This window comes from Cryptomeria japonica, chromosome 5 (genome assembly GCF_030272615.1).
Source record: "Cryptomeria japonica chromosome 5, Sugi_1.0, whole genome shotgun sequence".
Taxonomy (NCBI): Eukaryota; Viridiplantae; Streptophyta; class Pinopsida; order Cupressales; family Cupressaceae; genus Cryptomeria; species Cryptomeria japonica.
The window spans coordinates 241823468-241842568 of record NC_081409.1 but is presented as its reverse complement, the minus strand read 5'-3'; the positions used below and the strand labels follow the sequence as shown (position 1 = coordinate 241842568).

At 36.4% G+C, this 19101-nt stretch overlaps 1 protein-coding gene across 2 annotated transcripts in view; it reads right to left on the bottom strand.

The window, feature by feature from the left end:
- Positions 1–869: 869 nt before the first annotated feature.
- LOC131028834 (uncharacterized) overlaps positions 870–19101 on the bottom strand; it is a 68812-nt gene continuing 50580 nt past the window's right edge. For both annotated transcript variants that reach the window (XM_057959186.2, XM_057959187.2), the window contains exons 7-8: positions 1618–1719; positions 870–1516 (exon numbers count right to left, since the gene is read on the bottom strand). In XM_057959186.2, the coding sequence (XP_057815169.2) occupies positions 1322–1516; positions 1618–1719 (297 nt within the window). In that variant the 3' untranslated portion in view covers positions 870–1321. The remainder of the gene's footprint in view (positions 1517–1617; positions 1720–19101) is intronic.

Genomic DNA, 19101 nt, shown 5'->3' with positions numbered 1-19101 from the left:
GAATTGAGCATCGGCTAATTTATGCATTGAGCAAGCAAACTATGCATGTGTTAGCTTTGGGGAGGAAGTTGCCCAGAATGTAGATTGTACTAGTTGATGGTGATCATTGATCACTACTGGCTTCATGATGTAGAGTCCCTCCATATCTATGTTGTCATTTTTATGGAAGAGTAGCCAATAATCTTGTAGTGATATTTTTTGTGATAATCATGGTATTAATTCTCTGAAACACCTTTTGTGTCTTCTGTTGTGTACCATGTGCATATGATAACTAGTTGTTCATTTGACCCATAACCACCACCACGTCATAGTCCATATTAGATCAATTTTAATATTCATTAAAAAAATTAGTTAATCATGTTGTAAGGCATTTATACCAAGTACATAATTAAATCCTGTTGCTCAATAATGGATCTCCAATTGCAAAAGGAGAATAGAAAATAAGCTAATGTCTCATTGAATACTTGCCAACAATGATGTATGGGTGCAGGTTATAATTTGATGCATCTAAGTCTACTAGGGTGAGGCTATTAAAGGTGCAAACTTGCCTATCAATAGAGCTGATCCATTCCTAAATGTTTAAATTAAATCTGCATCATAAAAGTGGTGCAATTTTTCCCTAGATAATCTTCTATCAGATGGAGACTATTATCAATTGTTTTACATATACATGTTAACCATTCTGATACAAAAAGTTCAGTTCAGGGGTGTGGATCCCGTTCCTTTACCCATACCCACATCCACTGCTGATTATATTCAAATATACCCATATACTCTGTATACCATGTCTCCTTATTCTGCAAGGTTGACCATTTTTCTAAAACATTCTGCCACCCACAATTTTCTATGTCAATTTTTCAATACAAAACTGCTCACAAAAACAATTATTGTCTGCAATCATTAATTGATACTTCCATGTACATATATTTTTTTATCTGTGATACAACCATATTTAAATATGCTCTCTCTTGTTCTTATTTACTATCAGTATACGTTTAAAAGAAATGAATCACTCACAAATCTACAGTGTAAATTCCGAGTAAAGCTATTACTACTGGAGGCCTGCCCTTAAGAAGATTGATGTCCTAAATATAATGAATTAAATGACAAATTCCTACTGAATCAGAAACCATGCAACTTGTCATCAAGTAGGCCCTTTGTAACTATATCAATAAAATTACTTAGCCAAACAAAAGCTTCTGCAACTTTCTACGGCTTCTTAATGACTAACATCCAAGAGAGGAGAAAAAGACTTCCACAATGAAGCAAATAAACAGATCACTTGTCGGACCTCAAAACCATGAAGTTTGGATCCAAAGTATCAGCTAGCTGTTTCTACTTCTATTACTTCCTCTTCTTGTTCATTTTCGAACTCTTTTTCTTGTTCATTTTCTGGCTTCTCTTCTTCAAGCTCTATCACAGCACTAAAGCTAAACTTTTTTCCTGGTTCAAATGCTGCATCTAGTTCTTCAGCACTTTCCTTAGTATTTAATTCTTCTTTGACATTTAGATTTTCCTGGTTTCAGTACTGAAGAAATAAGAACTTGCTGTGCCATATAAAGATGGCCATGATCAAAGAAAGAGAATAGGGAAAGTTGCATCAAATATTTAACTTGCCTGTGCAGTATAGTCAGCCAAAGTTGAACTGATCAGCTCTTGAATCACGAAGTTTCTAACTGTGGATCTCCCAAGCATCTTTAATAGAACAAATTTTGGAACCTGTTGACACATTGAGCAGCGTGTCAGTCGATAGTATAGACCAAGCACTTTGAAGTCAAATATTTAAAAAGGCATATGTAGTAAGCTAAATACACCGTAGATTTTTGGAATTACCAAATCTGATGGTATTTAGTTCTAAAAACTTGGCGCACACAGAAATCTATCATAAACCTTGAACTAAACTAGTGAGTAAGTATACCTCTACATGTTAGTTCTATCTCTGCTCATGTTAGTAATTTTGAGTGGCATCAAATCCTATGTGAAATATATTTGAGCACTCTAAAGCAATTCTAACACCTAAAGTCAACTAGCCAACCTGTGCGTTTTGAAATGACGAATTCTCAAATAAACCAAAAAATGGTCACTGAAAATGGGAAAAGTGCCTCTATCGAACTATTAAACATTCCTCATCTTCAATTCTATCTTACAATTAACACCAACATGAATATGCTATGTTCCCGGGACAGGGACGGCAGGACACATTTTCCGGATGATAAACTTTTTTGTCAAATTTGGGGACGGCAAGGGGATGGCAAAGGGGACGGCTATATAATATATAAGGAAAATTTAAAATATATAGGAAAATTCTAAATGTTCATATGGAAACATGGATAAAGCATGCATATATACATTATATTCATATGAAAACATTGGATATAGCATGTGTATGATACTATGAAAACATTTTAGAATGTAAATTCTGAACATACAACATTGTCAATACTCAATATGCAATTATGCATTCAGAATTTAGAATTTCAATTCATTCACATTGTCAATATGCATATCATAATAGATATTAAAGAAATAACATACAAAATGTCAAAATGCCCAAAGGCTACACTGCTGCCATAGAGTTTTATTGTCAATTACGATATGAAAATCAGAATAGTACTAATGAATTAATAATTTATTATTTTGATTTCCTATTTATAATTTATTATTTATTAATTCTAAATTTTTAAATGTTTAACAATTTAATATTTTCTATTTATGATATGAATTAATTTTAAACGTTTGATATGAATTAAATTTTAATAAATTTAAAATTTAATTAATGTTGCCTTTTAATTTTTTTAATAACAATTTGAATTAATGGGCACCCATATTAGAAAATTGAAAATACAACATTTTTTATTTTTTTAATATTTTTTAAATCTTAGATGTGGGGGAAGTCTCGCTGTCCCAAGGACGGATTGGGGACGTCCCCAGCCGTCCCCGGGAGGTAAGGATGTCCCCCATAGCTAGGGCAGACATTCCCCCGTTTCGGGGATGTCCCCTCTAAATTATGGGCAATTTGGGGATGGGGGGAAACGTCCCCTGGCCGTCCCCAAGTCCTCGAAACGCTCTCGGGACTGGGACAGGGTTTCAGGTCGCGGACACGTCCCCGGGTTACATAGTGAATATGTAAACAATGGTGTCCTTTTTGGACAAGTGTGTATACATACACATATAATGTTTCAATTTTTATGTAGGAAAGACTACAAATTCGTGTTTCTTACAATATTCTAGATTGGTAATCCGTACCCAAATTTTTCTTCTTATGTTTACTTATAAGTTCTACGACAATATCAAGTAAGAAAATTTTGAATATTGGGTTAGAAAATTTCCACAATTGTCAACTAGAATTGCAGTCATAACAATTCGCTTTTAAGATGTAATATTCATGAATTTCATAAGGAAATGATTGATGAGATGTATTATCGAAAATTAATTGCATAGTTTTTTGAGTCAAACTTTATTGACCCATATTCTGTTGGAATTTTTGTTATTAATGTAAGGCCAATTTTGAAGTTTATTGAAGTTTATTTGAGCTGCTTGTGTGCTTGGTTGAGCTGTCTACTTGCTAGCTTTGTTCAGCTACTTGGTTGCCTGCCAGTTTGAGCTGTGTGCTTGCCTGACTTCTATCAGCAGCCAAATCAGATTCTATGCCATGTCATATGCTCAATATTCTATTTGCTTTGATAGCGTTGAATTTTCAAAATGGTCAAGTAGTGAATCGAATTTCTTTTTGGCATTTAGTGAGCAAGTTCATTTTTTAAGGTTGCCGTTTTATTTTGGAAACACTATGTGTGGTCTTCATATTTCATAAAGTTGATAGTGGTGGCATCGAATTTATGATGTCAGAGGTATGGATTGTGTTATCAACGCAATCACTTACTAATGCGTTTTTTTTATATGCCGTAAATAGACAGGAGCTGGATGCTTTGAGCTTTCGAGGACGTGAGTGGGAATTTTAAAAATTTCGATGTGAATTCATAGAGAGTGCCGTAATAATTTCGGTTGGGTTATATGCGGCAGTTTTTAAAAAAACTTTCGGTGGTTCCCGTTTGTTGAAGGAAGGCTGCCATAAAATTCCAAACTGCCTACTTCGATATTATGGTATACCCGATAATATTTCCAAGCTGCCTATTTGTGTAAAAATTTGTGGGCCTATTATGTTCAGCAACGCCTCTTGTGGATTCGTTTTTTTAATTAATATGAGACGGCAAGAGTTTCAGCAGGCTTATTAGTACATGCATTGGCTTGGCTTCTGCGTCATGTGTGAGACTTCGTGAATTTGCTACTAGTCTCTGTAGATGGGGATTTTAGAAAAAAAGAACACGAACCTGAGGACATAATGTTTGGCGTTACCTTTTGAGTGCAAAAACTGGTGAAGTCTGGTCATTTATTGAGCACGATTTTTTTCTGAAAGTGCGATGGAGTAAAGAGTTATTGGATGCGTTTTTATTTTACTTTTCCATCTCTTGATTTGATGTGTTGTGGACGGATTTTTGAAGGTGATGCACTAAAAAACTTCTAGCAGACATTGTATTAAAAAATTTGAATGCTCTCGAAAGTTCGAAATTCTGGGTGAATCGTGGTAATTCAAATTTATTTCCCGCGTTCGTGAATATTGATTTATTTTTTGAAAATTGGTGTGTTGGCGCTTCTTGGAAGGTGAATATACAAAAAAAATAATTGTAGTATGCCGTGGGGTCTATGATTGGAGAGATTATTGTTTTAAATTACAAAAAAACGAAAGAAAATTGATATTGTGGCTGATTAACGTTTTGTTAGAAAATGAGGTGCTTTCAGCATATTGTGAATTGTATCGATTTCTGAGCACTATCGCATTATGTAGCAGATCGGTTTTAGAGTTATGGGTGTTGGTGTTGCAGGAAGAGTGGTGGTTGTGCCGTGACTCATGAGCGTGCTTCTTCTCTAAGCTGAGTCGTACTTTTCTAAAAGGAGTAGAATGTTCATTGTGGAAAGAGCAAATTTTACTTCTCTGAGGCAGTGTGTAATCTAAAGCAAAGTTGAATTGCTGCAGATGGTTCTGGAGTTTGAATTCTTCTTCTGATATCTGAGATTTTCCTGAGTTGGAGTTCTGTTTTGCTCAGTGTGTCTTGAGGAGTGGTTGGTCTGAGTTTTCAAATTTTGTTTTAGGGAGAGTTGGTGCTCTTGGTTATACAGGGGTTGGAGCCCCTTCTAAACACAATGGGAGCTATGAAGAGAATTGGAGTTCACTTTCTAGTTGTGTACTTTGTAATCTGGGTTGGTGCCCATTCTAAGATATTGAAGAAATTTTTGTACCGTGGTTTTGACACTCGAAAGGGTTTTCCACAAAATAAATCTGAGTTCTTGTCTTGTATTTTGTTTGCATTTTTAGCTTTGTATGTTAATTGGTTTCTTGAGTGTGCTGGAGTTTAGAAAAGTTTGAAATATTTGATTCACGCCCCCCACCCCTCTCAGTGTTTCTTGTGTGATTCTCAATTGGTATCAAAGCTGGTACCTTCTATTAAAGCTTAAAAGTTTGAGGGCCCTGTTGGCACACGGAGATGAATGCTCTGGAAGGTCTTGCAACGAATAGAGCTCCATTATTCAATGGATCAAACCATGCCTTTTGGTGTGTTAGAATGCGAGCTTACTTAATGTCGTTTGGTTTTGATGTCTAGAATTTTGTTTCAACTGGCTATACACCTCAAAATCCTCCTTCTACTGTTGATGAAAAGAGAGCCTTTGAAAGCAATGCAAAGGCTATGAATGCTATCTTGTGTGGATTGTTAGAATCTAAGTTTGTGAAAGTTGTGCATTGTGACAATGCTCAAGCTTTGTGGGATAAGCTTAAAAATGCTTATGAGGGAGATGAAAAAGTGAAGAAAGCCAAGCTTTAGACTCATAGAATGCAGTTTGAAAGTCTGAAAATGAAAGAAGATGAGAATGTGACAACATACTTTTTGACAGTAGATGAAGTTGTGAATTCTTTAAAAGGTCTTGGTGAGAAGGTTGATGATAGTTTGGTTATTCAAAAAATCTTAAGATCTTTACCTCTAAGATTTGATGCTAAGATCTCAGCCATAGAGGAGTGACTGATCTTGATAAACTATCCATTGACAAACTTCATGGTGTATTAACAGCATATAAGATGAAGACAAACACAAAATCATCAAAAAGAGAAACTGCTTTCAAAGCCTCAAAGAAAGGAAAACAAAAGGAACAAGTGTCAAGTGATAGTTCTGATGATGATTCAGATTCAGAGGAAGCTTTGTTCATGAAAAAGGTAAAGAAGGAATTCAACAAACAAAAGAAGAAGATGCCTCTCAAGTGCTTTAACTGTGGAAAGGGTGGACATTTTGCAGCTAAATGTCCTTATGAGAATGATGAAGATAGCGGAAATGAAAAGAAGCCAAAGTTCTACAAAAAGAAATTCAAAGGAAAGGACTAGAAGAAATGGAAATCCAAAAAGAGTCTATATTCTAAGAAGGAAAGTGATTCTTCTGAAGGAAGTGATGAAGAATCTCTGAGTGATGAGATTTTGTTTATGGCCGTAGAAGAATTTCAAGTTCAAAATCAAGAAGATGAAGATGTCTTTGATGAAGAAGATGGAGAAGTAGACCTTGAACAAGAATTGATAAGTGCTCTTAGTGAAATCAAAAGTCTTAAAAAGAAAAACTTAAATCTGAAGTTGCTGCTCAAGGAAGAAATTGAAGAAAAAGTCAAAAAATCACAAGCTCTTGAAGATGCAGAGAAACAAGTAAATGATCTGAACTTTCAGATTGATGAGGCTAAGAAACTTGAAGAGGAATTGAAAAATCAGATTAAAGTTAAGACTGAAAGTTGTGAAAAACTTGAAGTTGAGATAGCTTCTCTTAGGAAGATAGAAAAATCAACCACACTGCTAAATCAAGAAGAGATAAATAAAAAAGGTTCACTTTCGTTGGACAACCTGTTGACCTCTCAAAAACAGTCCTCAAACAAGGGTGGAGTTGGCCTTGAAGAAGGTCAAAGCTTGAAGGTAGAACAACAGACTTCTAATGGTGAAAGTTCAAGGTTTTCATCTTCAAAAACCAGAAATAATGCTTTCAGGCAACCTTTCAATGCTAGACAAGCACACTTGGCCAGGTTTAATTATTCATTCTTTCATGGTTATTCTTTTGCTTGTAACTATTTCGGACATAAAGCAGCAAATTGTAGGATGTCTTTTAGAAATAATTTGAGTTTTGAAAACAAGAACTCTTTTGCTCCTCTAAGAGAAATTTATAATGTTTGCTATAAATGTAATAACATTGGGCACAGTGCAAGATTTTGTAAGAATGACAAGGCGAATTTTCAAAAGAAGGATGTTAAGAACAATGCAAAGGAAACCAAAGTTTGGAGGAAGAAAGAGAAAGAGGCTGAAACTAAGTCTCTGATAGTGCAAACAGCTCTTCTTGCACATAATGAGAGAGATATTTGGTATGTGGATAGTGGCTGCTCCAGACATATGACCGGAGATAAGATTAAGTTCTTAACTCTCAAAAAATCAAATGGTGCTAAGGTAAGATTTGGTGGAAACTCATCTGCTAGAGTTGCTAGTAAAGGTACACTCATGTTGAGTGATGGTAAGACTAAAGTTGAGAATGTGTTGTTTGTTGAAGGCTTGAAATATAATCTACTTAGTGTCAGTCGGTTGTGTGATCAAGGTCATAGTCTAATTTTTAGTTTTGACTGTTGTAAGATTAGTAAAGATGGTACTCATATTGCTGAAGCAATTAGGGCAGCGAATAACTTGTATATTTTTGATGATGCTAAAAGTGAAACTTGTTGCTTGAGTGCACTTGATGAGTCTTGGTTGTGGCACAGGAGACTTGGTCACATAAACTTTAACAGTCTTGTTCAGATCAGCAAGAAGGAAATGGTGAGAGACTTGGCAAAACTCATTAAACCATCCGACGCAGTGTGTAAAGATTGTCAATTGGGCAGACAAACTCCTAGGAGTTTTAAAGCAAAAGGGTACTCAAGCATGATGCCTCTAGAGCTGGTTCATACTGATTTGTGCAGACCAACAAGAACTGCAAGCATGCAAGGTAAAAGATACTTTATGTTGTTAATTGATGACTACTCACGTATGACTTGGGTGGCCTTTTTTAAGAAAAAATCAAAAGCCTTGGAGAAGTTCAAAGATTTAAAAACTTTGGTTGAAAATGAGAAGGGATTGAAAATAAAATGCCTACGATCAGACAATGGAGGTGAGTTTACCTCTAATGAGTTCGTGAGTTTTTGTGAGAAGTATGGTATTAAGAGACAATTTTCAGCTGCTAGTACACCTCAACAAAATGGGGTGGTTGAGAGAAAGAACAACTGGAAGCATGATGAATGAATCTAAGGTAAGTGATTGTTTTTGGAAAGAAGTAGTTCATACAACTGTTTATATTCTAACCAGAAGTTTGGTAAGGGCAAAGCATAACAAGTCACCATATGAATTATGGAATGGTAGGGCAGCAACTGTTAAGTATTTTAAAATCTTTGGCAACCCTTGTTTTATTAAAAGAAATGAGGATAATTTAGGCAAATTTGATCCTAGAGCAGATGAGGGTATTTTTCTAGGATATTCATCAAAAAGTAAAGCATATAAATGTTTTAATAAGAGATTGCATAAGATAGTTGAAAGCACTAATGTGAAAAATCATGAGATTGTTGATTCTTCTAAAAGATTGCAAAGTTGTGATGATAGCTTGCAGGGTGATGAAGCTGAAAATGTTGGCCGACCAATTCTTACCAATCCACAAGTTGAGACAACAAGCAACAATACAAGAAACAATTCTAATAACAATCAAAATAAAGGTGTCGTTATACATTTTGAGGGTGGAACAACAAAAAATCAATCTAGTACAACAGATACATGAGAAGGTCCTACAATTTCACATGACATAAACACAACTACAATTAGAACTTCTCTCAAGTCCACATCAAGATTTGTTGAGAAGAACCATCCTACTAATCAGATTATGCAAGAGCACAGACCTAGAGCATCAAGATGAAAAGTAAATTACAATGAGGATGATGATATTTCATTGTTGTTCATGATTGAACCAAATACTTTTGAAGAGGCGACAAAAGATAAATCTTGGGTTTCAGCTAAGAAAGAAGACTTAGATCAAATCAATAAGAATGAAACTTGGGAACTTGTCCCAAGGCCCAAGGACAAGAATGTTATTGGCACAAAGTGGGTTTTTAGGAACAAATTGAATGAGGATGGCCAAGTGGTGAGAAATAAGGCTAGGTTGGTGTGTAAGGTTATGCTCAGGTTGAAGGTATAGATTTCAATGAAACCTTTGCACCAGTTGCTAGATTAAAGGCTATTAGAATGTTCTTAGCTTTTGCTTCTTTTAAAGGTCTTAAAGTTTTTCAAATGGACGTTAAATTTGCCTTTTTGAATGGTGATTTAAATGAAGAAGTCTATGTGGAACAGCCTAATGGTTTTATTTTGTCAGCGAATCAAGATTATGTGTGCAATCAGAAAAAGGCACTTTATGGCCTCGAACAAGAACCTCGTGCTTGGTATGACAGACTAAATAGCTATTTACTTCAGCAGGGGTTTAGTAGAGGCATTGCGGATAGCAACTTATATATCAAAGAGGAGGGTTAACATATGCTGATTGTGATTGTTTATGTTGATGATTTAATTTTTGGAAGTGATTGTGTGTAAATGTGTGTAGTCTTTGCAAATAATATGGAGAGGGAGTTTGAAATGTCAATGTTGGGAGAGCTGACATTTTTCCTTGGGCTGCGAATTCATCAATCTAAGGAAGGTATATTTATTTCTCAGACTAAATATATTAGAGAGATGTTGAAAAGGTTCAATACGGAAGATTGTACTCCTGTTAGCACTCCTATGGTGACTGGTTGTAAACTCAGGTAAGGATGATGAATCATCGGATGCTAATCAAACTCTCTACAGGTCTATGATAGGTAGCTTGTTGTATGTTACAACCACTAGACCTGATATAATGCAGGTTGTTGCAAGGTTTTAGGCTGCCCCTATGGAGATTGGAGACACATGTTCATGTAGTCAAAAGAATATTCAAGCACCTTAAAGGTACTATGGAGTATGGCTTTTGTTATCCAAGTGAAAATGATTTCTTACTTACAACATACAAAAATGCAGATTAGGGTGGCTCAATTGATGATAGGAAGAGCACAAGTGGAGGTGCCTTCTTCCTTGGGAAACGTTTGGTTTCATGGCACAATAAAAACAAGCTTTTGTTTCTCTTTCAACAGCTGAAGCAAAATATATAGCAGCAGTGTTCTACTACACACAACTTCTTTGGATGAAGCAAACCTTAAAATACTTCAAGGTAGATTTCAATCATCCCATTTCTATTTTGTGTGATAAGACAAGTTCCATCAACATATCTAATAATCTTGTTCTGCATTCAAGAACTAAGCACATTCCAATTAAGTATCATTTCTTGCTTGAACAAGTCAATGATCAACAGGTAAAGCTTGAATATGTTCCTACTAAGTGTTGTGTGTTGCACACGCTCCCTGTTGCCAACAGGGTCCCCCTCTTTTTGGTCTTTTCGCCTTCGCCCTGTTGAGTTTTGCACAGGATGTCTCGCGTCTTTTTTGAGCGTAAGCCTGGGAATCCGTAGGGTGAGTTTAATGTTCAGGCGTTAAAATTTCAAAAGATTGCTTAAGCTGGTAAAACGCTAAGTCTGAAGCTTCAAAGTATTCTTTTTTTTTCACTTGTAAAATCGCCCAAGTTAGGTGAGAAATGGCAGAAGCTTGCAAAATTCCCCAAATATGATGAAGCGTCTAAAGGTTGCAGAAGGACCCAAAATGCTGACTTTCGCCAAAGGGAGATTGAAACGAGGAAAACTGTTAAAGTTTTAAAACTTTGCAAAAAGTCTGAACATCCCGAAATTTGCTAAGGAGAAAAGATTGTCAAAATGTCAAAACTATGCAAAAGGCTCTAAAAGTGCGAAATGTTTATGAAGTTTGCAAAGTGGCTAAAATCCCCGAAGTTTGCAAAGTGGCTAAAATCTCCGAAGTTTGCAAAAGTGCCCAAAATCCCGAAATTCACCATAAAGGGGCGTAAAATCTCCAAAGTTTGCCAAAGTGCCCAAAATCTCGAAATTCGCCATAAAGGGGAGTAGATGTCAAAGTTTTATAACTTTTTAAAAGTGCCCAAAATCCCGAAATTCACTATAAAGGGGCGAAAATGTCAAAGTTTTTAAACTTTTCAAAAGTGCCCAAAATCCCGAAATTCGCCATAAAGGGGCAAAAATGTCAAAGTTTTTAAACCTTTCAAAAGTGCCCAAAATCCCGAAATTCACCATAAAGGGGCAAAAATGTCAAAGTTTTTAAACCTTTCAAAAGTGCCCAAAATCCCGAAATTCGCCATAAAGGGGCGAAAATGTCAGTTTTTAAACCTTTCAAAAGTGCCCAAAATCCCGAAATTTGCCATAAAGGGGAGTAAATGTCAGTTTTTAAACCTTTCAAAAGTGCCCAAAATCCCGAAATTCGCCATAAAGGGGCGAAAATGTTGAAGTTTTAAAAACCTTGCAATTGCTCTCAAACCCCCCGAAAATGTGAAAATAAAATAGTAAGGTGCTAACTTAAAGTTTGTGGAAGTGCCATTTAGGCCGAATTTCGAAAACGTCTAAGTATGAACTTTTTTAAAAACTTTTCGAACGCCCCTCTTGCCCGAAATTGCTAGGAACAACTAAATTCACAGAAGGAGTATAGCGTTAAAACTTGGGAAATTTTCAAATGACCCTCCAAGCGTTAAATTTAATGTTTGTTAAATTAATTTTAATTTTTCAAATTAATTTATTAAAATGGGATTAATGGTTTGCAGGTCACAGGACGCCATCGCAGAGAACCAGGCGAAGGCCTGGAAATGCAAATCGAAGAGGGATCGCAACCAAGGCCAAGCGCTGGAAGCTGGAGGAGAAAAAATGTCGTACAGGATCAAAGCGATGAAGCATTGGGAAGCGTGCCACCGGGGCAACAAGTTAAAGTTCACCACCAAAGACCGAAGAACACTCTGAATGCAACAATCATGCATTCTCAGGAAAAGTACACAGATGGATTTAACTCTAGAAGTTCAGTTTTTAAAAATTGAAACTGTTTTATTATAAAACTGCCTATGGGTCCTGCACAAGATATTTTTGTGGACAGTTATGTCCAACTACCGGATAGACTCAAAATAATGCCAAAACAGTTGTAGGTAGTTGAAATTATGGTTGGTTGGATAACTGAGAATTGATTGGGCATAGGTTAAAGTTGCCAACTTCTGGAAGGCAGATCAGGGCCCTTGAATGCAGTCAATCCTAGCCTATGATTCAATATTGTAAAATCTATAAAAGGCAAAGGCCTTTCTTTTGTAAAGGGTTAGAGATTTTTGTTAGATAGTTAGACAGTTGGTTAGAATTTTGTAGTTAGATTTTAGAAGATAGAACAGGTTAGATCTTAGCAGTAGCATAGAGATGCTGCAAAAATTGTTGTAATAGGCAGCTGAAATCAATATATAAACATTGATTTGGTGTTTATTGTCTTGTTTTCATCCTGTTTGCATGGTTTCTTTCAGCTGGTTAAATTTTAGAGTGCAGAGATTTTAATGGTGAAGTGTAGAGGGGTATTTGATGCATTTCTAGGTTCATACCATTGGTGGCCTGTTGATTGTAGGTCACCGTGCATGGTTAGTCTGAACCCATACTGTGCTTAGTTCAACTGCAGGTGTTCGTCTTAGGCTGCGCCAGAATTGGGTGCCTAAATGAGTGTCTCCGGTTTGAAAATCCTTCATCCCTTGGAGCTTGCACCGTTTTTGTCTAGTTGTGAGGGTATCTCTTGCGAAACAAGAACTAGTTTATCGAAATCTGTCTACCCGTTGCATCAACTATTATCATCCTTGTCCTTAGGCTTCCTAAACCCTTCCCTTTTGATTTTATTTCGCAATCCGAAAATCACAACAGACCACCTTGTTGCAAAATCGTAAGTCCCCTTGTGCTACCAGCAAATCACATCAATCACTGAGTAATCCCGAAATCAAGACCTGACAATCAAAACCTTGAGGTCGTCCCCTTTGATCAACAAAACCAGCATTAGGGATTTCCTTATCTCAAGAGAGGATACGATACTCAACGAGTACATTCTATTTTGCATTGGCCGGATGGAGTTTGCAACGATGTGACTTTAGACACGTCAACACTAAGGATCAGCTTACAGATGTCTTTACAAAGCCTTTGCCCAGAGATACTTTAAAAAGGTTAAGACAACAGTTAGGAGTGATTTGACTCCATCATTGCAGGATTGTATTACTCAGGGGAGTATCTATTGTATTATTTTATGCCCTTGTTTAGTGTTTGCAGGTTTGTTTACGAATTTGTATCAATTTCTAGTTGGTTGCAACTTTGTATTAGTCATTGATGTCAAAGGGGGAGCAAGATCTCAGGGGGAGTTGGAGATGAGTTGTCATCAATGACAAAGGGGGAGTTTGTTGGAATTTTTATTGTTGATGTCAAGGCCAATTTTGAACTTTATTGAAGTTTATTTGAGCTGCTTGCGTGCTTGGTTGAGCTGGCTGTGTGCTTCAGCTGTCTACTTGCTAGCTTTGTTCAGCTACTTGGTTGCTTGCCAGTTAGAGTTGTGTGCTTGCCTGACTTCTATAAGCAGCCAAATCAAATTCTATGCCATGTAATATGTTGAATATTCTATTTGCTTTGTCAGCGTTGAATTTTCAAAATGGTCAAGTAGTGGAATCGAATTTCTTTTTGGCATTTAGTGAGCAAGTTCATTTTTTAGGTTTGCCATTTTATTTTGGAAACACTATGTTGTGGTCTTCATATTTCATAAAATCGATAGTGGTGGCATCGAATTTATGATGTCAAAGGTATGGATTGTGTTATTAACGCATTCACTTACTAATGTTTTTTTTTATATGTCGTAAATAGGCAGGAGCTGGATGCTTTGAGCTTTTGAGGACATGAGTGGGAATTTTAAAAAATTTGATGTGAATTCATGGAGGGTGTTGTAATAATTTCGGTTGGATTATATTCAGCAGTTTTTAAAAAAAAATTCAGTGGTTCCCATTTGAAGGAAGGCTGTCGTAAAATTTCGAACTGCCTACTTCGATAATATGGTATGCCCGATAATATTTCTGAGCTGCCTATTTGTGTAAAAATTTGTAGGCCTATTCTGTTCAGCAACGCCTCTTGTGGATTCGTTTTTTTATTTAATATGAGATGGCAAGAGTTTCGGCAGGCTTATTAGTACATGCATTGGCTTGGCTTATGCGTCATGTGTGAGACTTCTTGAATTTGCTACTAGTCGCTGTAGATGGGGATTTTTTTAAAAAGAAAATGAACCTGAGGGCATAATGTTTGGCGTTAGCTTTTGAGTGCAAAAACTAGTGAAGTCGAGTCATTTATTGAGCACGATTTTTTTTTCTGAAAGTGCGATGGAGGAAAGAGTTATTGGATGCGTTTTTATTTTATTATTCCATCTCTCGATTTGATGAGTTGTGGACGGATTTTTGAAGGTGATACATTTAAAAACTTCTGGCAGACATCATATTAAAAAAATTGAATTCTCTCAAAATTCTGGGCGAATCGTGGTAATTCAAATTTATTTCCTGAGTTCGTGAATATTGATTTGTTTTTTAAAATCAGTGTGTTGGCGCTTCTTGGAAGGTGAATATACAAAAACAATATTGCAGCATGCCGTTGGGTCTATGATTGGAGAGATTATCGTTTCAAATTACAAAAGAGTGTAGAAGAAAATTAATATTGTGGCTGATTAACGTTTTGTTAGAAAATGAGGTGCTTTCAGCATATTGTGAACTGTATTGATTTCTGAGCACTATCACATTATGTAGCAGATCGTTTTTAGAGTTATGGGTGTTGGTGTTGCAGGAAGAATGGTGGTTGTGTCGCAACTCATGAGTGTGCTTCTTCTCTAAGCTGAGTCGTACTTTTCTACAAGGAGTAGATTGTTCATTGTGGAAAGAGCAAATTTACTTCTCTGAGACTGTGTGTAATCTGAAGCAAAGTTGAATTGCTGTAGATGGTTCTGGAGTTTGAATTCTTCTTCTGATATCTGAGATTTCCCTGAGTTAGAGTTTTGTTTTGTTTAGCTTGTCTTGAGGAGTGGTTAGTTTGAGTTTTCAAATTTTGTTTTAGGGAGAGTTGGTGCTCTTGGTTATACAGGGGTTGGAGTCCCTTCTGAACACAGTGGGTGATGTGAAAAGAATTGGAGTTCTCTTTCTAGTTGTGTACTTTGTAATCTGGGTTGGTGCCCATTCTAAGATATTGAAGAAATTTTTGTGTCGTGATTTTTTACCCGAAAGGGTTTTCCACGAGATAAATCTGAGTTCTTGTCTTGTATTTTGTTTGCATTTTTATCTATGTATGTTAATTGGTTTCTTGAGTGATTCTCATATTCAATTAGCAGTGGTTCACACGAACCCATCTCTCATGAGCATGAAAGGTCCTCTTAGCCCTTATTGCATCTAGATGATGCTCAAAAGGGTGAAACATCAAGGCTTCCTAAGAGATAATCCATCTCAAGGCTCTTCTGACCCAAGCACACTTAACCATGGAGTTTGCCCAAGATCAAGCCCACTTAGGTTGCTACACCATTTGCAAATCCTTCAACAAGTGTTGTGACTTATGAACCATTCATTACAGAAATTCTTAACTAGTTCTTCTCAAGTATGTGGTGTTTTTTGCAGTTTGAGTCAAACTTCATTGACTCATATTTCATGAGTAGTGGTTCACAAGAACCCATTTCTCATGTGCATGAATGGTCCACTTAAAAATAAAGTTTGATTCATTATGTTTGACTCAAAAAACTATGTAGTTCAATCTTGATAAAACAACAGATAATTCAACTACATTGAAAAAACACTGCTTACTTGAAAATGATTTATGAACCAATATTCTCTAAAATGCTAAACAAATAAATTTCAAGACATGGTTCTAAGTTATCTGTCATATCCTTCATAAAATTAATTCATATGGTTGAAATTTTAGGTTCTAATGAGGTTAGTTTAAAAATTCACCCGTATTTGTTAAATGAATTGAGTGACCTGAGCTTCTGTTTCTAATCTGCTGTACCATACAGGAAACGAAGAAAAACTTAAGCTTTCACAAAATAAATCAGTGTTGTAAAACAACACAATCCTTACCGTTTCATAGATATTAACTTACCAATAAAATCATCAGTGAGGCATCATAGCCATTAACTACCTAAAGGTCACATTTACAATTTTTGTATACGGAACACGATTTTGATTAATACAAAATGACTGGACACAGGTTACATAATGAATAGGTATGCTTGAAAATTTTCCCCACATTATCAAAACACTAAAGATCAGGCTACTTTTATCTGCCAAAAGCACATGATTAGCTTTGCTTCTTTCTTAATAATTTGGACTTCAACAAATAAAAAATGCTATTCAATGAAATTTGTTAATTGACAAAGACACTCAAACTATTCTCTAGCTGCCACTGGCTTTTGTGTCTTTCATTGAAGCCTCTGTATATGTTCAATATTTCTCAACTAATTTAATTTCTTCTTCACGGTATCATATATATTTAGATGGCTTGGCACATCTCTTATTAACCTTAACTACAAGAAAATTTGGAAAGGTCTATATGCTGAAAAAAATGGATATCAAGAGATTTACTACATCTTATACGTCCATTGATGTGAAGGATGTTAGTCATAGCTTGCAAACCAAAATTTTGATGAGAGCATTTTTTACCTCAAGAGACCAGCAAAGAAGTGCAGTCCTCTGTTATCTGTTTTAATGTTCATAGAAATCATTCAGAACTCTTGGTTTGGCCAAATATAAAAGCAAAACTTTTAGTGGCTATTCCATTTTCAGAATATCAGCTCTATGACTCAAAGGGTCATTCCAGTAGGTTAATATTTTTAAATTTCAGTAGTTAAGAAAATTGTCATATCTCTTGCATACATGATCACCTATATACTTGTTGTGACGTACTCACACATCGCCCCATTGCAAATGGGGACCCCTGCTTTTTGCTTTCTAGGGTTTGTTTTCTAGGTCTTTTAGGGTTTTGTCTATTAGCCTTTGCAGGATGAGTGTTGTTGAGGGGATCGTTGGATTTCAAGCTTTGCTTGAGCCAGGGTGAGTCCATAGGGCCCCAGAATTAGGGTTTCTTTGAGAGTCTTCCTTAGGGCTTGGTTTTGCTCTTGTTGTTAATTGTGTCTTGCTTTGTGAGTGGATATCATTCTTGAAGGTCCGAGCTAGGTCGAGTTGGTGAGTGATGAAGTCTGAAATGTCATCCTGATCTTCAAATGCCCTGAAATTTGGCTAAGTCTAGAATGTCCTGATCCCGAAATTTGGCTAAGTCTGGAATGTCCTGATCCTGAAATTTGACTAAATTTGGCTAAGTCTGGAATGTCCTGATCCTGAAATTTGGCTAAGTCTGGAATGTCCTGATCCTGAAATTTGGCTAAGTCTGGAATGTCCTGATCCTGAAATTTGGCTAAGTCTGGAAAACTGAAGAATCCTCCAAAAACTAGATTTTGCAATATAACTCCTAGAGGTCTGAAACCACTCTCAAACATCCTGAAAGTATATATGGAATATGTCACTTCTATCTTTCTTATTTCTTCTTTCTTATACTTAAATGTTATATTCCATAAAATGATCCTGACGGAGAGTCTAAAATGACAAATTTCGCTCCTGACCCTTCTAGAGGGTCCAAAGCAAATTTCGCTCCTGACCCTTCCAAAGGGTCCAGAGCGAAATTCTCCATAGGACATTTTAGTTTGACCCAAACTTAGAACCAACTCATTCCCAGGCATCTTTGAGGGCAAAACACTTGTTTGGATGGAAAAATGTGAAAATGAAGGCAGGATTTTGGCCAAGATTAGGAATTTCGCTCCTAACCCTTCCAAAGGGTCCAGAGCGAAAATCCTTGTGCACCTCAATTTATCACTTATCAAGACCAAGTTCCTAGTTTCCAAGGCACGTGTGGAGGTGCTTTTGAATGTTCTTGCCTTGAGAGGGAGTTGGATGATTTTAAAGATCAAGATTTTGCTTAAAAAGTGATTTTCGCTCTTGACCCTTCCAAAGGGTCCAGAGCGAAAATCAACCTAGGATTCATTTCTTGCCTTATTTGACCAAATTTTGATTTGCAAGGCATTTTGAAGGGAAAAGTGGACATGTTTGGACTTTGGAAATGTTTGAAAACCTTGAAAAAATGATGGATTCTAGCCTGGAAGAAGAATTTTGCTCCTGACCCTTCCAAAGGGTCTAGAGCGAAATTCATCATAAACTTCATTTGCCACCTTGTTTGAGCTTGAAACCTTGTTCCTAACTTGGAAAATAGTCTAACTTTGCCTTGTGAAGTGGTTTGAAACTTGAACACTGAGCAATTTGGCCTGGAATGAAGATTTCGCTCCTGACCCTTCCAGAGGGTCCAGAGCGAAAATCTTATTTGAGATTATTTTTCACTAATTTTGGCTAACTTTTTATGTGCAGGGTCTCTTGGAATGAAGATTGGACATCATTTGATACATTTGAAGATTTGGAAGCATGCAAAATGAAGAATTTTGGACAAGGAAGGCAATTTCGCCCCTGACCCTTCCAGAGGGTCCAGAGCGAAATTTTGAATAGCTCTCATCTTGCAATGAAAAAGGTCAAGTTTTGGGCATGAATGAAACAAGGACAACTCCCATTTGCCTCCTGAAGAAGTTTCAACTTAAAAGAATGAAGGATTTTGCTTAAAACCTAATTTTCGCTCCTGACCCTTCCAGAGGGTCCAAGGTGAAAATCTTTATGGGAGATATTTCTTGCTCAGTTTGGTCGGATTGGAGTATCAAAGGCATGATGAAAGGTGGAAAGAGCATGTTGAAACCCTTAGGCATGTTTGGAAATGAAGAAAATGAAGGATTCTGCCCAGGAAAGGCAATTTCGCTCCTGACCCTTCCAAAGGGTCCAAAGCGAAATTCCTAAAAAACACCTTTTTCTTGCAAGGTCAAAACAATCTTTTTGGTTTTTATGGTTTGAATGAATGTGAGGAAGTATGTTTTGTCCTTTGAAGATAATTGAGATGGTCAAGAGGAAGCAACCAAGCCTAGAAAAGGATTTTCGCT